The following is a 24934-nucleotide window of genomic DNA, read 5'->3' as shown; positions in this document are numbered from 1 at the left end:
TGAGTAGCCAAACGTGAATCCCTGTGTGCCCTGTTCAGCTGTCACTGATCTGCAAGCATGTAATTTGCCTTTTTCAGGTCATAACAGTATGAAAGATTTGGGTTCCCAGAAGCCACCTAATGGGCGTAAGCGGCCGGGCACAGGAAGGAAACTGCCCTCTATACCCACTGACCAGAGTCCCTGTAACAGTGATAATAGCCCTCAGATCGGGGAGGTGAGTCCACGGTCAGGAGATGCTACCCCACGGCAAGAGGACCCACTCACACAGTGGCCCCTGGATTCAAAACAAAAATCTGTGACTATTTCTAATCAAGTAGTAACCCACTACGAGGTGACTAACGGTGACTTGTCAGCTCGTGGTCGGAGTGGAAGTGGATCAGACATGAGTGGGGATACCACCCAGAGGACAGATAGTCCTGCCTCTGATTCTGCCCCGACGAACACCAGCATGGATACAGAGGTGTTGTTGAAGGATACTGTGACTGTGATGGCAGCCATGGAGGCGCGAATGGCTAACAGAGAGACTATGAATGGCTATTGTCCGAATGACACAGCTGGTGATTCAGACTCTGACAGTCTTGTGGCAATGGTTAATGGTGATGACAAGTTTGTAAAACCAACAGCATTTTCAAGCCCAAGGGACAATCTAGGAAAGAGGTCAACGCCCAAACATGTTTTAACATCCACACCTAAAAAACCTGCTTTAAGTAAATCTCTGTCTGTGAATAGGGACCAAAATGTGAGTAAAACTACCAAACCAAGAAGCTACAGTTTAGACACTTCAGGAGTGTCAGATGTTTATAGTGAATCTTCTGAACTGGGAGACTCTGAAAGTTACCGTTCTGATGTCAGTTCTGACGCTATGGGAAGTTCTGCTAAGAAAGAAGCCAGAAAGGGTGTGATTACCAACACAAAGCCGAACAGAGCATTCGCGCTGAGACGGGCCAAAGCTGATGGTCCAGAGGAGACTCCCAGGACAAACAGGAGCAGAAGCTCTACAGGGAGTTCACCCAGAGGATCCACCAACCGTACAGCCAGTTCATCGAGAGCCCACACAGCCTCAAGTGTGGCCAGGTCCACCGCATCCAGCACGGCCAAAACCACTGTGCGGTCCAAATCTGGAATGTCAGGGAGATACGACTCTGGCAAGAGTGAGGTCAGTCTTGGAGCTGAGATAGTCAAAAAGAGCAGGGAAAATATCAAATCATCTTCTCCGAACTTTGATAGAAAAGATGGTGGTAGGCACAGTTTGCGATCGGGGTACAAGACCAATTCTCAAAAGACACTGTCCATTTTCAACCCAGTTGAAGCTGCAAGGAGGAATGAACTGAAGGTTCTCAAGTCCCAGCTGAAGAAGACTGATGGATCTCGTGGACTGTCCGTTTCTGGCCACAGTGCTCGAAGCCAGTCTCAGCCAGGAAGTCGCTCCAACTCACCTAAAGCTGCGGAACGGCTTGCATGGAAACGGAGGAAGGAGTATGACCCGCGTAAAGCAGTTGCCTCTGCTAAAGCAAAAGCTAAAGATGTACCTAAATCAAAACCACTGCCATCAAATCAGTCAACTCTGGCTAAGAGGCGGATGTACAGATCAGCTTCATTTACCAACTCTGGAGAACTCTCTGTCCGGAGTACTGATACCTGTAGAAATGGCTCCATTTCAAGTGTGGAGGATCTCAGTTTGACCACAAGTGAAGCCACAGACAGCTTTGATGAGCAGGGTCTCCCACGGGCATTCATTCCCCTGTCTGGGCCTCTACGCCGAGACCGGATCTCTCACAGTGCTGACGAGGACGATGCTAGTCTCTCTGTGCATTCATCTCAGGTGAGCGGTGTTTGTAGCATGTGTTTAGTAGTGTTGTCAGTGACCCTCCTCAATGTTGTATACCTGCATCTTGAGTTTTATTAATGCACCTTAGTTTTACACTAACATAAACTTCCTCCTGAACATTACTCATTCAGAATGGATTAAAGGGAATGATGGTTTTACAGGACTCTTAACTATCTCATATCGTATTTGGGATACAATGAAGAGCCACAACCCTTGTTGACACCACTAGCCTACCACGCATCCAAACAATGATTGGGCATAACAGCAGCATGAAGAGCAAGGAAAAGTCCCTTAACTTGTCATAATGGATTCAAAATCTTTGTATCTAACATGTGGCTGTGTTAGTTTTTCTATTATCTGACCATTTGTTATCAGGAAAAGTGTTCTTTAAATAATAACAAAGTTTGCATTTAGCAATAGAGCAGTTCTGTTCAAAATTTATGTACAATCCCTGTTTGTTAAACTTATCTTAGTTTATTATACTCTAACATTCACAGTTTATGACTCAATAGCTCGTCTTATATACTTTTATTCATTGATCATCCAGTGTGCTAGATTTCCAGTCTGTCCTTGGTTCTTGTTCTATATCCTGGTCCCATTTACTCTCATGGCTTCATTTTATAACGACTGAAAACAGCTTTTTAATAAAATGAGTTCACAGAGGAATTCTGTAGGAAATGACTGATAAATGTCAATCTCATTACTAATCTGATCACTACCACTGTTCTTCTGATCTAGATGCTGTCATTTAATTATCACCTGTTAGACATTCTAGAATTGTCTTATGTAGAAGGAAATTGGAGTCACCCTTATAAGGCTATTGCCATGAAAACTGCTTTCTCTTCTCACAGAGTTACTCCTGTCACTACAACTTATGTTCTAATATTCGTATTTCCAGGTTCTCATAAAATCCCCTAGCCAAAAATGTTTGCGAAACACAAATTGTCTCCATCTCTATCCAATTGGATCATGTGTTACATCAACTTAGATCCAATATGGCGTTGCCATGAAGTTAGTTGATCAGCACGGGAAGGATAGATTGAGTATTTCATGTTTAACTGAAAAGCAGAAATTGACGCAATAGAGAGTGTAGAATATAAAGACAAGATGTTTAAGTTGATGTGACACACAAGACATTTAATGGTTATCTTGTCTTGGGTGATGGAACTGCCATTAACCTGCCATTACATGACTGGGTTCTGTCTAGAAGAAACGTGCATTCTGCTTGGAAAGAGGTTCTAGTTTTCCTGAAGCATATGAAAATTACTGAGGCTTTGCAAATGATCACTTTTGAACCAATCACGAAACCAGAACACTTCCACTGGGAATGAGCCGTATTAGAACAGAGGTTACATGGGAAGATATGACATACATATAATGACAGGAGTAACTTCTGTGGTAAGAATGTGAAGACTGAAAAATGGGTTCTTATTGGCAAATGTCAACTTTCTGTTTCATTTTATTAGTCTAGCAAAATGTGAGTGATGTTGTTAACAAATCGGTCCCTGCTATTTTAAATTACAATGGAGGTATGAGACGCTGGATACTTCAATATGTGAGGGATAAATAATTAAAGTACAGAATGTAGCTTTTAAAAGCAAATGTCCTAAAGAGCAATTTGTATTTGAGGTATTTTAGTTTTGCACAGTTCTGTTTTGTTGCACTTGTTGTGTGACATACTCCTCCTGCGTCTGTTGCTTCCAGTGTTGTCATGTCCTGTTGTATTATAGGACATAAGTCGCGGCATGCTTGGGAGTGCTGTGTACAAATCCGCCTTTACACCACCACCACCAAAGCTCAAGTCACCGTCAGTGGCGACATCCCCCCTCCCCACCTCCACCCTGTCGTCACGGCGACGGACGCTTGATTCCATTGAGTACGAGGAAAACCATTCCAGATTGTCTGGTGGGGACAGTCCACAGGTTTGTTGTCATGAAATACAGCTCCAACTGAAAATATGTCCTTCTAGTTCAAAGGAGATACATAAGTTTGAGCATATTTATAGGCAGACTGTTTTGCTGTATTGAACTTTTGGCATGTTTATTTAGTCAGTTATTTTACAATTACAATTTGACACAAGAATTTTATTATTATTATTATTATAGTTGATTAATAAGAAAAATGTAGATGATTGTTGGAAGGGGAGATAATCCTTTTGATTTGTCATGGAGAGAAACAGTTGAAGCAGCAGAGTTTGAGAAATTACTTCTTAACATATTTATTTTATTTCCACCACATTGCACATTTTTTTTCTTTAGCTACACAAAGACATATTTTCAGAAATAAATCTACAATATCAGAGAGTCAGCATGTGTATGTTTTGAATGTATGTCCTAACTCTATTATATCAAAGGAGTCGTGTCCCTTGTTAAACCACTATATTTTGAAAGGTCAGAAAGGAGCAAATACAGTAGAATACTTTTATAATGAACACGGATATAAAGAACTGACGGATATAGCGAACTGTTTAAAAAGTCCTAAATAAACCACTGTTTTATTGTTCTTTCAGTGGATTTTCGTGAATAGTGAACTACGGATATAACGAACTAATTTCAATGGTCCCTTGTAGTTCGTTATAAAAGTATTTTACTGTAATTATTAATACACTTCTATAGTCTTATTTCTTGTTTCACATTTGATTTTATGTCTGAAAACCAGGCTATATTGTGATTCTGTTCTGGACACCTCAAACCCTTGTGATAAACCTCGACTGTACAGAACTGTCATGTCCATTTTCAGCCAGGGAAATATCTCCAACATGACATTTTTTTTTTGTATACAGAAACTCTGACCTGTATTCCTGTTTATCATTGATATCACATGCTATATTGCCTGTATTCCTTAGTGTCGTGTTGTTACCTCCTGCATGGAGAATAACCTGTGTGTTGTCTCATCACCTCTCTACTAATGTGTGTGTCCATTAAGTGGATTTCAGTGTTTGCCTCTCTAGAGTGTCTTGTAGTACTGTCAGTCCTGTAATGTGTGGTAGCACCCCTTATGGATCCTGTGGTAGACATGGTCAGTACCTTTGTCACAAGGAACCACTGAAATAGACATGGTGGTCAAGCTTAGTAACACAGCTGTAGGTCATTGTTGTCTAGTGTTGTTGTTCATGTTTTCGGTCAGTGGCATGTCTGGTCCAGTTATCTTTATAACATAGTGATATGTCTGACTGCATCATTCATTCCATCATGCAGATTACTTTATTTCTACAATGAATTTTCTCTCAAATGTACAGGTGACAAGTTATAGATGCTTGAAGGTAATACCAGCCGGAGCTGAGACTTGATATATACTTTTATGAACCCTACACCTTATATAATGCTGTCAAGATATGAAAATACTAAAGTAAAAAATATCCTCATATTATGAAAAATGAATTACAGTATTTTCATCTCATGTGATACAAATCATTGTAATTATTTAGAATGATGTTACAATTCTTCAAGTCAGTGTATTAACACCTGAACATAGGTATAGTTAACAACCTTCAGTTAGACCTGACATCAGAAGGCTTCAGTGATATTGGAACCTGTGAAATAGTCTCGTGTAGAGGGAACAGTTAGGACTGTCTTTCCTAACTGAAGACTGCATCATGGTGGGGAAAGTTTGTAATGACAGTGTAACATCAACATTAGTGCAAAGAGTACAAGAAAGTCCTACCTTAAGCTGGGGAGATGAGATCTGCTTATCCAAACAAAACACAGGAAATAGGGTATATAGATAGTGATGAAATAGTGTTTGTTTTATGATGAGCACTGGACATATATAAGTGTCCTTGAGTGGGGCTGTACTCAAGGATCTGATATCCATGTCCGATGTAGGTCTCCATGCTGGAACCAGGTATCCTCCCACATTAAGTTAACATTCTGTTAACTCGGAAACTGTTAAAAACGGATTAGAACCAGACTCACTCACTGACTCACTCAGGTTATCATCAGCCCAGTGGATGTAACTATTTAAAGTGGCACTGATATGCAAACAAATAAATGTTGGAATGACAGGTATTCAGCTTGCTAGTTAGCTCGTGTGTCTTTCATGATGAAATAGAGATATATAACACACATGGTGGCTGATGTAGCTGTTTGTTTGTTTCAGTCCTATGACACTCTCCTCATCACCTCTATCTACCAGTTGTCACTCAAGCTGAAGACATCCACAGACAGGACACTCAACAAACTAAGGTGAATTCAGGACACATGTACTGTCAGGTCACAGCAGACACATGTACTGTCGGGTCACGGCAGACACATGTACTGTCAGATCACGGCAGACACATGTACTGTCAAGTCACAGCAGACACATGTACTGTCAGGTCACAGCAGACACATGTACTGTCAGGTCACAATAGACACTGTCAGGTCACAGCAGACACTGTCAAGTCATAGTTAACCGATATACAGTTAGGTCATAGTAGACTTATGTTCTGTCGGGTCACATTAGCCACATGTACTGTCAGGTGACACCAAACATTGTCTGGTCACAGTAGACACACATGCTGTCAGATCCAGTAACACATTTGGCCTCACGCTAGCATGCTAAGATGCAACATTTGTGAAAACTGTATTTGCAAGAAGTGATAGGATGAGAGATGTTAGGATGAGCATATATTTGCTATGAAAGTATGGACCATGAGAATAATGTTGTTGACAGAAACATATGATTGTTTTCAGAGAGCATAATCGTGTGAGTGCAACTCCCTCTCCCATAGACGACTTCCTGAGTCACTCGGGGAAGAACGAGATACCAGCCTGGAAGTCAGCCAATCAGGAGCTTGCTGGCATCCTAAAGAATCTACGCAAAATTGAACATCACCAACAAGGTAGATAATAGTTAATACACAGGAGATATGCAGTAGGCAATGTGCATTGGCTTTTGGTTGCTTTACATGTCCTTGGATCTGTTACCTGCACCATGTCAGAATGATTGGTCTCAGGACGATTGTCAGGACATTATGGGCCACAAATATTCTTGGTATGTGAAACAGGTCAGCTGTATTCAACTGTAAGTGCTTCATTCTTTACTGTTCTGTTGTTTGTGTGGGAGTTTGTCTGTATAACCAACTTGCTATTGCTTTAAGATTCATTTGAAGGTGGTATCCATGGTGATGAAACATTTTTCTTTTTACAGTGGTACACAGAGCACTGTTCCCCGATGAAGACTCGCCCACAGAAGTGTCTGGAATCTCATCAAGGGAAAAACAAAAGTACTACAAGGAAATTCAGCGGATACGGAACGAGTTGGCTGATTTCCGATTCATTGACAAACCTGAGTGTGAGGAGGCGTGGAAGAAGCAGGAAGACCCACAAGAAATGTCTCCAGACATGGAGGAAATTGGGGAAGAAGAGTTCTATTAGTACAAGTAGACATTTGGCTTGGACTGAGCCAGGAAATAAACGAGGTTATGATTGTGGTAATTGCTTGGAAAATCTTTTCTCAGTCAAGGAATGTTTTTGCCGAATGTTATTGTCATAACATCTATGACATAAGAAAGAGTCTGATCTTGTTACATTCTTGAGTGCCAAAGAATTTGCATGAAGAAATGTGGAACCAGCCTACTGTGATGACAGAGACGTAATGACAGAAAAGTCAAGAAATAACTATATGCCTTCTCAGAAATGGCATTAATATATTTTCAGTTGTTAATGATTAATTAATACATATATACCAAAATGATATATTGGGCATTTACTTTTTCCCAAGTCACTGGTCCTGCAGGGCTACAAGCAAGGGGAGGTAACTCAAGCAAATTTAGTGTCAAGTTATAAGCCATATGTTGAAAGGCATAGCTATTTACAGATTCTGAGGAATGATCTCATTGGAAATATTGAGATATATAAATGACCTGCATTGTGACAAGGGAGGTGTGTATTCCTCCTCCATATTGCCTGGTCTCTAAGTGCAGTCAGTTGTGGCATTTTGCTTGTATACCCCAGCATGGCCAGTTAGCTATCCTTCATGGTAAGCGACATAATGTCACTTGTTCAAGATTCACACGTTCCTTGGTAGACTGGTTATGAATTAAACATGTTCAAGGATTCGCTTGCTGTAAGACCAGTAATGTACCCTGTAACTTGTTGTTCATAGATCATGTGGAATAACAATATTTAAAATTATGTTTCATCTTGGAAGTATTCAAAGTTTATTGAAGGATGTTCTGGGACAATGGGAGAGAATTCTGATCTATCTTGGCAGCATTTTTGTAAACCTAGGTAGTCAAAACGTTTCAAAAACATTGATTCCACAGCAGATGTCTGATAATGTCACAAATCGTATTCCAAAATAACATTTTACATTACGTAAAACATTTTCATCTGGCTGTTTGGAGAGAAATGATTTAGATTGATTTTTCTAACTTGAGATCCCTCATGTAAGCCAGTATGACATTGTTGACATCTTTTAAGATGGTATATAAGATTTTGGCGTTAATTATATTAGACACATCCTTAATAAATTTGTCAACATTTCCAAATTATGAGATAAATGTTGTTAGTGCTGTGTGGGGCATTACGCTGTTTGGTAGCGCTGCACGCATTTCTTACACAGGTTCATATTGTGTGTGGATATCTATCCTAATCAAGTCTTTCACTGTAGTGAAATATATAAGGATATTGTAACTAGCAGCCTCTCTCTGTGATGTGGTAACTCTGAGATTCTGTACAATGTATATGTGAGGATGTAACAACATCAAATATTAACACATAGTGTATGTTCATTTTGTCAGATCTATGGCAGATCATGTCATTTTGTTTCTATGAAATTTTCATTTTTTATATTGCAAATACTAGAACATTTTCAGCAAAAATAATAACCTTAGCATGTGATGGGTGTAAAGTCATTGAGCTCTGCTATACAATGGTGCTGTGTGGTGTTGTACGTACATGCTTGTTTTTTGCCATTTCTTTGTGCAATGTCTGACCAGTAGCAACCCACTTGGTCACGCTCCGTATCTGTGATATCAGAAATGTCGCCTGTCACCAATAGTGTATGAGTTTTCGTTAAACGAGAAAGCAAGGTCCACACTTAGCAGCTGTGTGATGTGAATTACCCGGAGAATGACAAGAGCATGGTGAGGAAATCCACAGTTTCTGTATTGGGGATAGGATAATATATTAAGGCTGAAATAATTTTGAAAAATGCAGTAGATAATAAAAATAATTCCCCCAATAACATACCAAATTCCACTCAAGTGATTGGTCCCATGGCCATGTTCAAAAGATAATTGTTTCCAAATTTCTGCTCTCTGAGAATACTACCCAGCTGCCTGGAAGGCACGTGTTAAATCAAATTACACCAATACATTTTATCTCTGCAAGTACATCCTTACTTCATTCCAAAGCTTATTGAACAACATTCTGATGTCATTATTCTTGGGATTGTGGACATTTGCCATTGAATATGAGGACTTGTTATATTGTTGCAGTTAATCATCAAATACAAATCTGTTTATAATTATTTAGAAGTATTGCTGTTTCCATGCCAGTTATTTCAGCCATGATGTTAAGGATTATCCTCTACCAGATAGTTCAATATGGCCACTGCCTGCGTCTATCCAGTTGTGTGTACAACACTCCTGTTACCTGGATAGGCGTGTGTAACCACAGCCTGAATCACTCACACTGGCATAGGGCACAGTTGAATGTCCTTGTCAGTGTTCTGCCTGTGAGAAGAGCTAACACAGGCTAAGAATGGAATGTCCTTCAAAGGATGGGAGTCAATAGTTAGTCAAATCATCTGTTTCTGTGTTCTTCCTGCAAAGAATCTTCTGTCAGAAGGTTTCCTACTGGGAAAGACTACGTTCAGGTGATAATATCTTTCGTTGATTTTCGTTAACTTTTTTACAAATAGAGTAACATCTGGCCATGTTATGTCAGTTCTTGAATGAAATGAGATTTGCTTGTGTGACATGCAAGCTGTGGGAGTATCTATATGTAGATGACTCGTATCCTACTGGGTTATTGTCTCTAGCATCCCCAGGAGCGACCCATCGTGAGGCGCTTATTCATTCCAGACTGACTTAGCTCAAAGCTTGTTAACTGTAAATACATGATTGTTTTTGCAGACTTTGTGCTGTTCTGTGTCCGTTTAATTCACATGCTCTTCTATATGATGCATTTGTACTTAGGAAAAGCCAGGTGAACAAATTTAACTTATTATAAACTTTCAAATTGCAGTCTGCTGTTTGTTGTTTCTGATCCACTTTTAGCTGTCCCATAGTAGATGATACCAGAAATGGGTGTCATACAAACTGACTTGAATTCAAACAGGGGCCTATGGTGTGATGAGTAAGCGCTGTAACTATTAGGCCACTACACACAGCCTACATATGAACTAAGACATGTCATTTGCCTCCATAACTAAAAGCGTAAACATTCCCTCCCGATTATGGTTGCCTTATGCCTGAGGCTACCACAGACCCTTACAGAAAAATGAAAGAGAAAAGGCATATTATCAAACTCCATATTCACACAAAAAAAACACTTTTTTTTTCTAGGAATTTAATCACTAATAAATTATGATATATATATATAAAGGGACATCATTATATCATAGTACCGGTAGTCCATTCAGAACAGTCTGGTAGCATCAGCTACTAAATGAACAAAGATTTGAGCACTTTCAGACAATCTGACAAACTGAACTTGACAATCAATTGAGTGTAGATCTGTTAAATCATGGCTTACAAGATCTATCTTTGTCTTGGTCATTTCATTGAAGAACCACAATAACAAACATGTCACATGTACTGTAACAAGGTGAGGTGAAGCAGTATTTAGTACCTCTCAGATTGTTCAATCACTGAATCACTTGTGAACATGTTCAATCTATTTAACACCACATGCAGCATGCTTAGAATTCAGCACCCTTTCTCACCATGGGGCGTGTGATTCATTGGGTATGTTTTCACTGAAAACAGACTGCAAAGACTCTACCTACCTCGTGTCATTCTTTGTCAGCACAAAGTAAACCAATTTATCATAAAACAAGATGTTTATAGTTTATCAGTGGTGGCACGAAGGTCAGCTGTGGACAACATCAATACATTAATACCTACATTTCTATGCATTATACACTGTAAACAAAACTTCAGAGTTTAAATTATATTGCATTAGTTGTGAAGAGTGTGGTACTGCACTTGGCAGCTGGGTCTTCTATATAAGTCTCACCACAGCTAATTAGTTGAAGCCTTCAGGGTATACAGCGCCCAGAACCGTTTATACTCACTGTGATGAAATGAAAGACTAGATACTCAGGACACCCTGCACCTTCACCACAATTTAGTCAAGAGTTAAGATGTTCTCTAACACTGAATATGTCAAACTGGATCAAGAAAACATATTTGTAGAAACATGAGTCACTGAACATAGATCATTTTCATGATTCCAGATGAAGGGTTGCAAGACTGTACAAATATACTATTTAACATTAACGTCATTAATAGCATAACCTTAATAACATGATGTGACATATAACATTTATAATTATTCAGAGAACACATACCAGCCATATGGCTATATACAATATCACTTTCAAAAGTGAACCAGTCATAAAAATGTTCACAGAAAGAAGGACTGAACATGTGAATGCACTTGTTTGTCTGTCTGTGTGTACATGGAAGGAAACACAGCAGCAAGTACTAGAGCTCACTGAAGCACTTGCCAAGATTTGTGGTAAGGGCTGCCGTTTGAGAGAACAATCATGGAAAACAACTAACTGATTATAAGTGCCTTACAAGGCTGGACACGAATCATAACGCTCTACAAATATTGACAAATATTATATAGACAATGTCCCTAGGGCATCATACAAACTTACAATGTCATAATTTAGGGACATCGTGTTTCAGCCAGGATTTTTGTCAGTGTTCCCAATTGGCACCTTCACTACTAAAAGTGTGCCAATACAGTTGCGATTTCCTGCCATTCACGGTAACCATGGTAAAGAAAACCTGTGCATTACATTAAATACTGCACCATAGCACTGGAACCCATTGCATACTTCTCGTGCATGGCGCAATGGTGCTGTCCAGCTGAAGCACTGGGATGTCAATGTACATCTTCACACTAGGGAATCAGTAAATTAATAACAAAGCACTATCTCCACAAAATTCTGAATATTGTACCATGTAAATATGTCACTGAAAAATAAGCTTGCATTCACAATGGGCATGACCGACAGAATTCAATTCTATGGATAAGCCCAGTTCATATTCATCATGAACTTAAAAACTGGACATGTACAAACATAAATTTTATTGACACACATAAAGAATAATTTGTTTATTTTAAGCAATATTTGGTGATTCTTTCAGCTGTCATATGAGTACAAGGGCTAGTAAATGACCCTTCTAAAATTTGCCCCTGTTGCACAAAGTGGTTTCAGCACTACAACACTTGTAAGTCTATATGTAATGAGAGTTACAAAACTAGCATCCACAATATGCAGCAGGGCCGATAACAAACATGCTTTGGTGTGCTAGAACATGATTATTGGACAAGTAAACCAGAATACAAATATCTTTTAAAGGGAGATAACTGCAGTCATACTGCAAACAGATGATGATCTCGCGACTAGTATCCCAACTCAAAATGCATCAAACAGAGGTAACTGCAGCCATCATGAGAACAGTCTTCACTGTGATATGATTTACAGTGAACCATTATGCAGAGCCTTAAACACATATCACAGCACTGACATTTACAGGCACCACAGCTTTCAAGGACAAATCATGTATACTCGGCAAAAATAAGTTAATCCTGAGGAACATAATGATGAGTTTGTACAGTTTTTCAAGGATTTTCCATTTGTTCAGTTGAATTAAGACCCACCTGAGCTTCCACCTTACAACTATTCTATATAGAACATTTGCAATGTTAAAGTATAGCGTACTGGACAACTCTGATCAATATATAATCACATTTGCAGATAACAGACTTTGCACCCACATTTTTTCCACTATGAGGCTTGAGAAGACTTTTATTGCCAACGGATTATTTCATTTCTTCCATTTGATCATTTTGTCTAGGTCTGGCTGGTTGAACCATTGGATGAACACCTAGATGATCTCTGTATTCACTGTCATCTGGGAGACAAGCCAGACATCACTTGAAGAGGCTTACGCTGGTGATAACTGCCAACATGCTTTTCAAGAACAGTTCAGACAGAAGGGTCGTTCAAGTGCCTCATCGTAACTGTGGACAGAGGTTTTAAGATCTTACATCACCATCTGATGAACACATGCATATACATTCTTTTCAGGATGCTGAAAGTCACAGCACTACATCTAGCATGAAAAGGACATCCAAGGGTCACTGTGAGAAGTGTTTTGTCCAAGGATCACTTTCAGAAGTATTCTGTCCGAGGGTCACTGTCAGAAGTGCTTTGTCCAATGGTCACTGTCAGGATGTCTTGTCAAAGAGTTACTGTCTGAAGTGTTTTGTCTGAAGGCCACTGTCAAAAGTGTTTGGTGCGAAGGTCACTAACACAAAGTTTTGCTTGAGGGTCACTGTTAGAAGTGTTTTGTCTGAGGGTCATTGTCAACAGTGTCCTGTCTAGGTCCTTTGGCACTAGCATCCTGAATGTTTTGTCTGACGGTCACTGTCAGAAGTGTTTTGTCTGTCACTGTCAGAAGTGTTCTGTCCGAGGGTCAGTGTCAGAATGTTTGGTTCGAGGGTCAGTATCAGAAGTGTTTTGTCCAAAGGCCACTGTCAAAATGTTCAGTACGATGGTCACTGGCAGAATGTTTTGTTCGGGGGTCACTGTGTCCCGTCTAAGTCCTTTGGCACTGGCATTCAGTTGGGGTGTCTTCATCACACCTGTATTCTGGTGGGGATCACTTACTTGAGCACAGAGCAGAGCCGGCAGAAATCCCCCCTGCATTGGGTGCATCGGACACTGCAGGAGGGACATTTCACCTGCTCACAAAAGTTGCAGACCATGAATGTTCCTCGTGGGCCAGTGGTACGACAGTTGACACATGCAGCTAAGAGGAAGGAAAAACATAAAAATTAATGGTTTCGACCAAATAAGGCCAGCAAGTTTGTTCTTGAAGTAGAATGTATGTATACCTGAGACTACTTAACTGTGCTGAGCATAATTAAAATTCTACTGATGACAGACAATAGTTACCAGTAGATTGTGAAAGTCTGAAATAGTACCCAGTATCTCACCGTGTTCTAATATAATTTGATTTCTGGTTTTTTTTAACTCCAAATGATACGCCATTCATATCCTGAAAATATACAATACATACTACATTTGGATTCCTATATAACAGAAAATCTGTCCCCATTGTGGATAAATGCACACAGTCCAGAAACACATGACAAGGGCTATAAGTCAGTAACACAGTTTCCGTTTCAAACTCCACCAAGGCATTTCTTACCTCAGAAAACACATCAAATTTGGTTTCCCTTGCAAAAATGGTTTTAAAGAAAATCTGTCCTCATCATATTGGAAGGACTAACAGAGCTAAAATCAACAACAAAATGTTGGTCATTTTTATTGTTCTGAAAGTGACTCTTATTTTAACCATCCTTCCTTCAGGCATTTTTGGAAAAAAATAACGATGTAGTTAACATTCCTTAATCTCACAACTACTCCCCTCACGAAATTACGATGGCATGGGATCTCAGATAATGGATCCTGGAGGTATGGTGCTTGTATACGAAAGAAATGTATACGCTCTAGAGACAATCTAAAGTGTAACACTGCTGTCCTTACAGGAATCAAAACTTTGTGATTTATTTCGAACATTAAATTGTGCTAAAAACACCTTTCAAATAATAGTTAACACTCTTTACATAAGACCAATAATGGTACAAGTATTGGGAATTGGTTGAAGTCTCAAAATTGATGACTGGTTCATTACCAACACTAAATCAGCGAAAAAAAAAAATTGTTTGCATCAATTTTCACATTTTCCTATTCAGGTTTTTGCTTCAGATAAGTACAACATGGTTTTCTGGGGTTTTTTTGGTCTCATAAAATGATGCAAGTTGCTATGTTTAAGTGATAAATAATACAGCATTAACATAAACCTCCTGGAATTTTCTAGAAATACTGAGTCATGACTTTTCAGTAAGTGAGGTGAATTTTCCCGGAATTAATTTCAGGCCCTGACAACTTTTTACACATGTTCCATCATCAAGTGTTTCAAGGACTGAAATAGTTGTCCCAAAATTGTTTCTGTTCAATCACGGGAGAACATAACTGACTGCTTAGTCACTGCGACCAATCATCAATTACTTCAATTAATCGCAACACTACTAAATGGTACTACCGGTATGTTAATGTCCTACCATATGATATCTTCTGTGTGATCGTTTGAAACTAGGTCAGGGTAGCCAACATACAGAAGCTCACTGCCAACAAGCTGATGGAATTCAATGAGAAATTATTTAGTTTTTCGATAACAATGACTCCATATAATTATGTCTATCATGCCAACGTCAACTTACTCACTGAACAACATCAAACAGAAAGTCAAAAAACAACATAACGTTTCTATGAACATTTTGACAGGGCACGAAAACGCTGTGCATCATCTGTACTGTGTTATAGGTGAACCAATGCAAAAGCAAGCAGTAACAATGGATAGGGTGCATTGCAGAATCACATGTGATGTTCAAATTTTACAATTAATTTCGTGAATGAACAGTGCATTACAGAACACAAAACATGGAAAAATAGAAACAAAATGACAAACCAAACACCCTCCAATTGAAACATTTAGCTTGCCTTTTGGTTTTATGCTTAAAGACGGAAATGTTGATTGTTTCTTGAAGGAGAATCCAGGAGCACCTGAGTCCTCAGACTTATCCCCACTAACCCCAGTAGATGACACCAGTTGACCATTGTGGTCAAGACACAGTTGACCAGGCAGTCGTGTCACAGCATCGCCACAGTGGGTCTTCCCCACTGCCATGTCCTCATCTGTCGTCATCCTCATCTCAGTTTCTTCACTTTTAGCTGTAGGAGTGGTCAGCTGACCGCTCTGGTCAAGGCACATCTGTCCTGGCAGCAGACTGGGCAACGACGTCGGTTCTCCTGAGGCCTGCCACATCATGTTGTCATTTGCATCAACCATAACGCCTTTAGTAAAGGCCTTTTGGGATCCTTTGAACAAAATGTCTCTTGTTTTCTCTGAAATGTGAGTTTTTCTTGTTTAAATTTCATTTATGAAGAAGTAAAGAGGTATTACTGCTGTTCTGAAATCAACATAAACTTCAACGTGTGATAGGTCCGTAACTGGTCATATGACTTTGTTTCAGGTTTTTCAGATTGATATAAAGTTTCACTTGTCAGTCGAAAGAGTACCAGTGGCAACTATTTACATGATTTCATGACTCTTTCAAGTATTTTTAGTCAATCCATATATTGTTGGGGAGACCTATAACGATAGGATATTGTTTTTACAAAGGTATTTTACAACAGGATATCGCAGTCTTCAGTCTGGGTTAGTAAAGCTATATACATAAACACTAACATTTGACAAACCTGCTCTGCAAACCAACCATCATTAATCCATAAATATACATTATTAGTTAATCCTTTGATCGATGTTACTTTTAAATCAACTGATAAATACTCTTGTTTCTATATGCATAACACTACATAAAATATAATACATTATCACACATGAGATAAGTCAATCTTTTGGAACCTTTATAAAGCAAAACAAGTTGTGTTGCAACTAATTATGCCTATTATAAATTCATTTGAGCATCAAATGAATCATGACAAACAGATGTTGCGTTATCATGTTATATCATCACAAGTGGCGAATGTACTGCATGTTAGTTAGGGTACACGGAGTATATTGTTTCAAACATATCAAATATGTATTATTAATATATGTCAACTGACTTATGTCCTTCGCTAGTGAAAATGACCATGACTTCTGATCGTTGGGGTGGAGAATGAGTGTTGAGCTGGCTGGTGAGACCAATTCTCAACTCCAAAATTTTATGTTGCAGTGGGCAGATGACAAGAAAAGAAGACAAGAAAAGAAGACAAGAAAACAGATGTCATCACACTATCCATGCATTATCAATAAGAAAATACAATGCTTTACTAACACTATGTACTTGAACCATCAGGTTATTTCCTGATTATGCTATCTACAATCTATCATTCTTTACCTCTGCTCATTTAGACTTACGAAATTTAATAACATGTGCCCTTTGGTATAATGTGGAAGCTGTCTAAACCGGCACTCATAGAGACTGAAGAAATATTCCGGTTTAGACAATGTGCCGGATTGTATAGCTGATGATAAATGTACAAGTCGCGATTGGGACTGAGATCATGTGCCTGTGATGACAACTTGTCGGATTGGGCAGATGTCAGTTTTGACAGCTTCCACTGTAGTTGTTTAAATATTGTCTCAAAGACTATGTCCACTGTCCTTACAGATAGTTGCGTTCACCAGCAAACCATCTTACGGTCCCTAGTTGGCCTAGGTGGGATTAAATAGTAATGAAGAAAGGGTCATTGTTGGAACTACAGATATGTACCAAAGGTACATTTTTTCTCAGAGAAAGTACAGCAGCCAAAATCAGAATACAGAAATGCACCATAGGATGGTCAATGAAGCATTCAGCAACATTACAGGTATGTGGCAGCGGTCTGTAAATTACAGAATTGGACCAGACAAACCAGTGATCAACAGCATGAACTTCAATCTACCAGTCTGTCCATCGGATCCTGTTACTCGCCGTTTACAAGCATGAGTTGCTGAAGACCAGTTCTAACGCAGATTGTCACGGAGTATTACATTTTTAGGAAACAAGCATGCACAATGACAAATATTTCACGATACCTTGAAATCAGGAGAATGGGAAGTACAACATGAACCTGTTTTGATTTTGTGTTGACGAATATGGACTTGTCCCCATTTAGGGTACATGGTATGTTTCTGCATTTGAACTTCGTGTTGGGTACATTTCTATAAAGGGCAACACACATGGAATACACATCTGTAGTCCATTTGCATGACCTTGATTTGTGGACATAAGGGAAATGCAGCGAAAATAATTTTTTAAATGCGCGATTTCATTTTTTGTACAGTATGGTTCAAAATTATTGAGAATAGCTAAAGCATTTCATATTATTAAACGAGAACAAATCAGGTAAAATTGAATGTATTGTGAAAGTGAACTGACCTTTTCATGTTGTGTAGGTAACAATTTAATATTTTATCAAGTCTCCTTGAGCTTCACGGTACAGTCTAAGACGGGTAGGCATACTTCCTATCAGAGAGGTTAGTGTCTCGTGAGTTATGCTGTCCCAGTATCGGACCACTTCTCTCTTCATGTCTTTAATTTTTGTCAACCCCTTTTGATTCACACATTCCTTCATCATCCCCCAAATGTTCTCAATGGGATTTAAGTCAGGACTATATGCAGGAAATGGTAATGCAGTCACATTTTTCTCCTGAAACCACTGCTTGGCATGTTTTGCGGTGTGTTTAGGATCATTATCTTGCTGCAAAATCCAGTCATTTCCATAAAACACATGTGCAGAAAAATTATCTAATATGTTAGTGTAGCGTTGACTTGTCAGATTTCCCTCAAACACACACAGCGGGGTCGTTCCTAATAAGGATATCCCTCCCCATACATGAAACTTTGGGCTGTATTTAGGTCGTCGATACAACGGTGCTGACGCAGACTTTGTCCATATTTTCACATTATTGGGATATACCCATATTGAGCTTTCATCAGTAAAAATCACATTTTCCCAGTCAAAGTTTTCATGTGCCAAACACCACTCAACACGCCTGTCTTTATGTTCTTGTTTCATGAGAGGAGAAGGAATTCCAGTCTTTTTCTCCCATCCAAGATCAATCAAATTTCTTCTAACTGTAGATTTGGATACAACTGTTGATCCCCTTTCTATCATTTCATACCTGATGTTGGAGATGCTTGCCCTTTGCTTTTTAGACGCTAAAATTCCCAGCCGGGCGCGATCTGAGAAGTCCAATTTTCTGTGTCTCCCTGCTCCTTTCTGGTGCCCAAAATCCTTTCCCTCTTTAAAATTCTTCCTAATCCTATACACAGTAGAAAGAGGAGTTCCTGTTCTCTCTGCCAATGTATTTACATCATCAATTCCTTGATTATACAACTCAAAAATCAACCTTCTTTTATCTTCAGCAGACATTGTTGACAGTGCTGAGGAAAATGACGTCTGCTACAAATTCAGGGGAGGTAACTCTAATTGTACTATACTCAGTAGGCCAAGATGAGTTACCTCCCTTATACCATTACTTAGTTTTAAGTATCAGTGAATCGGTTGAGGTGTTAGGGTAGCTCAAAGTAAGAAGAAAAATTCTCAATAATTATGAACCAGACTATATACGCACTGATTATCTTATTCACTGACAGCAAACTGAAAATGCCCAATATTCCACACATGAACAAAACAGTTGTTTATCGAAGTTATTTGAAATCATCACCTCTTCATGTGCACACAAAATGCGACATCACCTTGTATTGGGGATATGTAGTCAGTTACAATATATCCCAGGGGCGGAAATAACCCATTGCCTGATGTCCCAGTCTAGTGGTGTTTTCTGTCGGGCAAGTGAATATGTATATCACACTGTACCGGTGTCCGGCTGACTTTCAATTGTTAATTATGTTGTTTATTTAAATAATCAACAATAGAATGGGCTGGTATAGTGGAACAATTATCAGGGCAAGTGATTTTACAAGTGCCACTGTACTGGGGTACATTAGCAATTCAAGAATTAGTTCCATCCATGTATTCCAATGCACAACAGCCCACTGCAATTAGTATTTGCATCTAGGAACCCAGCCGAAGTGATGTGAGTAGGTTGGTGCTAACGGTATGGTATCTTTTCTATTTGACTTTCTGTAAAAATAACACTGGTATTAGTGGCATTAGCGACACTGGGCTGTTTATCTCAGGGCTGGGCAATTAGATTTAGTATAGTTACGTGAAATGCGAAATGAGCTTCAGAACATTTTTGTTAGAGAGACGTGGCAATGTGTGTACATCAAAGCACCCCTTTGTGATATCATTTACAAAATAGCATGATATTTCCCCATCAATCAAGGTTATCCACAAATTTAATTACAATTTGTATGCTGTTCGTCGCTCTGTTCCGTCCTGTTTTAGCTGACATCATTTTGGGCAGAGGTACTACAGATATTAGAGATAGATATTATGGCTGCACCAAAAACTCTAAAAACACATCATAATACTCGTTTACATAATTATAGGTGATTCTGTTTCAAAAACACACTCTAAAAACAATGCCCTATGACGCCAGCATAGCAACTAGATCTTCAAGCTCATCGAGTGCGTATTAGCTCCACTCACTGATGTTTCATCTCTACCAGTTATGCCACTCCTTAGGTCCAACAATATTGTGAGTTTCCAGTAGCTGTTCACCAGCGGATGAGAGTTTTTCGCAAGCACCAGTTTAAAATGTGTTTCCTTTTTGACTAACATGCTCATTTTTCTTTGTATTAAGAGGTGGTATGTTTCCGGTATTTTTGTATTTGTATATTTTAAAATTTAGTTAGAATGCTTTACACTGGGCACATTCTGCCATATTCTAGTATTTGCAGCTTTGGTCAGTTTCATTTATCCAAATATACTTCATATTTCAGCATCAACATAACTATTAGGACCAAATGAATTATAAATGGATATTTTTTTCATTCAGTAAGTTGCAGTTTTGATACCGAACCCAGCCAGAGCTGGTGGGTGTGTACTCGAGTGTAACGACACCTTTTCATTGGCCACTGGTTCATTTGCCGATACGCTTAGCTGGCTCTTTGTTTATGGCATATAAGCCTGATAGGTATTAACTGCATGTGGTCAGTGACTGAAGTTGTGCATTGCATATAGTCATTAGCAGACAGACAAGCAGACATGTAAGTTGTAAGTGTCAATAAACCAGACACTGAGTCTGCTTATCACAATCAACATGTTTTTTTGTGTAACGAGTAGATTATTTACTTGTTTCTGTACACAACCAAGCTTAGACTACTGCTCACGACCTCATACTCCACGCAGGCATACTGTTTAAAGTTCCGCGAACCTATTTACAGTGCATGCATTATGAGCGCAGCATAGGTGTTGAAACCACTTTTTCTCCCAACGCTGGGGGAAAATTAGTGAATCACTTGAATTCCGATTTCGCAGGCCTTTTTTCATCACAGGTTTTTTCAACTTTATAGGTTGAATTGGCATTTTTATTTGTTTCGGTAAGTGCATACCCAAAGCTATAAGAATCTACATAGTTGTGTTTTACGTTGCATGTGACCTTAAAATACACCATGAAATGTTTTATGTAGAAATTTTGGGCTAATGGAAATCGGCCTGGAACTTGCACTCAAGCCACTTTCACATGTTTTATTTTGTCATATTTACGTAATCAGAGAATTATCATAAAAAGATATCTTAAATAGTACATATAGTTGCCAATTTTCCATTATCAGAAGCTTTCCCCTCGCTAATATGACACAATAGTGGAAATACCTCCGTTTTATAAGCTTCGTATGAATAACATCCGACGCAATTCGCTTGATGCCTGGTATCGTTCGAAATTTGCTATTGACTGTACCCTTGCCGAGAGTATTCTCACAGTTGTAAGAAGCGACACAGTCTGCTATAGGGATTGTGATTGGTCAAAATCAGGCATATGACCAAAGGCAGCCAATCATATTAGAGTGATGTCCTCGTAGACGAAACCTTTTAGCTTTAGACGAACGTTTTGGGTGAAATAATGGTATTTTGAATGCATTGAGCAAGGAATCGCTATTAATATGTAAATTATGGAACTTGCACCGTTATGACCCGTGACAAATATACTTCATGCGCACTTTCTGCATTAAACAGTGTGTCTGAGCGTAAAGACTGAGGCAACAAAAGCCGAGATCTCTCTTGTCAGTGACTAGACTTACATTACACAATCGCACAAAAGGATGGACAGAGTAATTTATACGTACGTTTGACAACTTCTATGAATGATGTTGATTTTATTCATCAGTTCATTCAATTTATTTAATGACATTCTGAACACATTTAATGAATGTAGTTGGACAGCTTGAAATCAGTTTCTGATTGCCTCAGCATGGTATTGAATAGATAACTGTATGTAATCTGTAGGTCTAATGAACAGCACACCGTGCAACACATTTATTGACAGTATTTCGTTATAAATACTGACTACTTTCTCTCTGGACAAAAACTGTTTCAGCCGGAATTTTCATAGTGGCATAAGCCACCAGCAATTTTCAAAATCAGTGGGAACACTGAGATAGATTTCTATATGTACCTTAAACAAGGTCAAAATACAGAAACGTACCCAGCACCTTAAACGGACAAGTCCATATTTTGCCACCCCAAACTGTATGTAGAGTTGTTTCTGTTCAACTGACTGCAAATGGTACTGTGCTCTGTGAAATACTCATCACTGTGAATGGTCGTTTCTTATACAACATGATTCCAATCAAGACAAGAACAAATGGAATTGGATGAAGGCACATTTCTGTATTCCGATATTGGTTAGGGTGCTTTTCTGTAAACAGAAATGTACCTGGTGTACACATCTGTCATACCCATAAAAAACAATGACCCCTTAATTCAGCCCTATTTTATTTTAATGTGACTGGGTGGACAAACAGCACTGATCTAGAAACTTCACGAAGTCCATGCTCAGTCAAGATGACCAGGGTAAGAGTTTCTCCCATTCCTCATCCCAAATAACATTTGATGCATACTAGTATTATTAACAAAACCTAAAACAGCAATTACTAGTGGACTCACAAAAATAACTAGAAGCCCCCCAATTAAGTACAATATAGAAAAGTTGAACCACTTAGTATATTCCTCCGTTTATCTGCGGTAGAATGAATATGGTGCCTATAAACAGAGTTGCCTTATCCTTGTGTAAGACCTGTAAACAGAGTTGCCTTAACCTTGTGCAAGACCAGTAAACAGAGTTGCCTTATCCTTGTGCAAGACCAGTAAACAGAGTTGCCTTATCCTTGTGTAAGACCTATAAACGGAGTTGCTTTATCCTTGTGTAAGACCTGTAAACAGAGTTGCCCTTGTGTACTGTAATCTCATTTCTGATTTTGACTGTTAGAACCTCAATCCTGGACATGTGCAGTAACACTGCTGACACGGGAGACAGTGTTTTCGTAGACTGAACCAGTTCGTAGACGCTGTGATTTCGTAACCCAGACTGTTTCGTAGACGGTGATTTCGTAGACGTGTATAAATAATTGAATAATATTATTCTGCAAGCATATTAATTTTGATAATCCACTAGGCTTATATATTGTGAATATTTTTGTTTTGTTTTCCGCAAATAAGAAAACAATGAAATGGTTAAACAGTTTTCACTGTTTACTCATTGAAGCCATTCGGTTGCACTTAGTTGTTGAGAATGTTAATTAGGAACTAGTGAGTTGTTTTGATTGCGTTTTGTTAATTACTTTGGCGGTCACCCACCCACCTTCTCCAGTGCTACTTCTGGGCTTGTGTCTGTATCGTTGAATGTTGATCAATTCTGTGGGAATAGGAACTAGTGAGTTGTTTTGATTGCGTTTTGTTAATTACTTTGGCGGTCACCCACCCACCTTCTCCAGTGCTACTTCTGGGCTTGTGTCTGTGTTGTTGAATGTTGATCAGTTCTGTGGGAATAGGAAGTAGTGAGTTGTTTTGATTGTGAAATAGTGTGTGTATATTCAAGTGTGCTGTTAATTATTTGTCGGTGACCAACACACTCTATCCTTCTTCTCCACTGCTACTTGTTAGCTTGTTTCCGTAGTTGAATGTTGATCATAGTTACCTATTGTGTAGTTTGGTACTTATTTCAGAGAACTCAGAGAATATTATATTATTTGCACGCCTCTCATCATGTTTTTTTTTCAAACACCGATCATAATTACCTGATATATTGTTTTATTTCACCAAACTCAAACACTTTTCGTTTGCACTAATGTCAGAATTAATAATAATACCAAACTAACATTTACTAACATCATTTACTAACGTCTACGAATCCACCGCTCAATTTGTCTACGAATCCACCGGATTTCCACGTCTACGAACCAGTCTGGTGTACGAATTCACTATAAGCCGCTGACCCGACCACGTCTCCCTCGCCATAAGGAGATGATCGTGCGCAGTGCCAACTCGTACCCATCCCTCGCAGTTTAGCTATCACCGAATGAACCACTGGCGAGCGGTTTTACCAGACCTATGTCAGCTGACATCGCAATACTGACTTGTTTCGGATTTGAAACTCTGACGCTGCACGAGAAATCTGTCAAAGCATGTTTAAATACGCACCATATACAGACTTCATGAGTTCGTCTTGTGCAACGCCAAGATCCACTTCCTTTTGACCAACATGAGTTTTCAACTGTAGGGGTGACTGTTCACCAAAGGGGTTGGATCGCTTGGGCATGATGATGTGCAACTGCCACAACAATTAACCTAGTCGACACTTTTGTTGTTGACAGTTTCGCGGGGAATTACAGCATTTCCGATTACTGACGCATGCGCTCTTCTCCTGTGCATGGTTACTTCCCTTTAATTGACGTGTGAGCCTTAGTCGGGGATTTTATCGTCAGAATGGCGCCAGGAAAGTAAAATAAATTATTTTTTTCCTAAAACCGAAAACATTATTTTAGTTATTGTGGATGTTAAGTATATAAGTTTTATGCCGCTATGAATACAATCGATTAGTGACTCCAAGATGTTCAAAATCGTGTTTTATCAAATTCGAACATTCTAGATGTTTAGGGCACCTTGCCCACGGGATGGACCAGGGCTACTGTAATCGTTCGTATTTTCATTTATTGAGTCACCGTATTTTGTACCACACATATTGCTCTTAATCCAATGCTCAAAATCGCATAAAAATAGACCAAGATGCCCACAGTGCAGCTGTTGTTTGCGCCAAAGTTTAAAACTCTTCGCTCATTAGCAAAGGGCAGACAATTCAAAATATATTCAAATATTTCTATTTCCAAAGCAATGGTCATTGAAACTACAAGTGATTACCACCAAATTTCTGTTGCAAGTGCAGAATCCATTTTCTCTCTGTAGGACCTA

General features: G+C 39.0%; 2 protein-coding genes across 10 annotated transcripts in view; one reads left to right on the top strand and one right to left on the bottom strand.

Moving 5' to 3' along the window:
• The window catches only part of LOC137293890 (centrosomal protein of 170 kDa-like), a 167593-nt gene extending 157592 nt beyond the window's left edge, over window positions 1–10001 (top strand). For 7 of the 9 annotated variants that reach the window (XM_067824678.1, XM_067824674.1, XM_067824676.1 and 4 more), the window contains 5 exons: window positions 78–1822; window positions 3559–3750; window positions 5927–6012; window positions 6502–6650; window positions 6959–10001. In XM_067824678.1, coding sequence (XP_067680779.1) covers window positions 78–1822; window positions 3559–3750; window positions 5927–6012; window positions 6502–6650; window positions 6959–7185 — 2399 coding nt within the window. In that variant the 3' untranslated portion in view covers window positions 7186–10001. The remainder of the gene's footprint in view (window positions 1–77; window positions 1823–3558; window positions 3751–5926; window positions 6013–6501; window positions 6651–6958) is intronic. The other 2 variants (XM_067824680.1, XM_067824679.1) reach the window with 1 other exon arrangement.
• A 2061-nt stretch (window positions 10002–12062) lies between these two features.
• LOC137293895 (apoptosis regulatory protein Siva-like) lies at window positions 12063–24393 on the bottom strand. The gene is made up of 4 exons (XM_067824688.1): window positions 24167–24393; window positions 15569–15973; window positions 13670–13811; window positions 12063–13020 (listed from the first exon to the last, which is right to left on the bottom strand). The coding sequence occupies exons 1-4, from the start codon at window positions 24282–24284 to the stop codon at window positions 12975–12977; spliced, it is 711 nt and encodes a 236-aa protein (XP_067680789.1). The 5' UTR covers window positions 24285–24393; the 3' UTR covers window positions 12063–12974.
• Window positions 24394–24934: the final 541 nt, after the last annotated feature.

Source organism: Haliotis asinina, chromosome 8, assembly GCF_037392515.1.
Source record: "Haliotis asinina isolate JCU_RB_2024 chromosome 8, JCU_Hal_asi_v2, whole genome shotgun sequence".
Lineage (NCBI taxonomy): Eukaryota > Metazoa > Mollusca > Gastropoda > Lepetellida > Haliotidae > Haliotis > Haliotis asinina.
This window is presented reverse-complemented; position numbering and strand designations above follow the sequence as displayed.

Coding starts and splice junctions, on each gene's coding strand:
- LOC137293895 (XM_067824688.1), bottom strand. CDS start 24,284: ATGCCCAAGCGATCCAACCCCTTTGGTGAACAGTCACCCCTACAGTTG. Junction 15,974..24,166: donor ACTCATGAAGTCTGTATATG/GTGCGTATTTAA, acceptor CTCACATTTCAG/AGAAAACAAGAGACATTTTG. Junction 13,021..13,669: donor CGGCTCTGCTCTGTGCTCAA/GTAAGTGATCCC, acceptor CTCTGTCCACAG/TTACGATGAGGCACTTGAAC.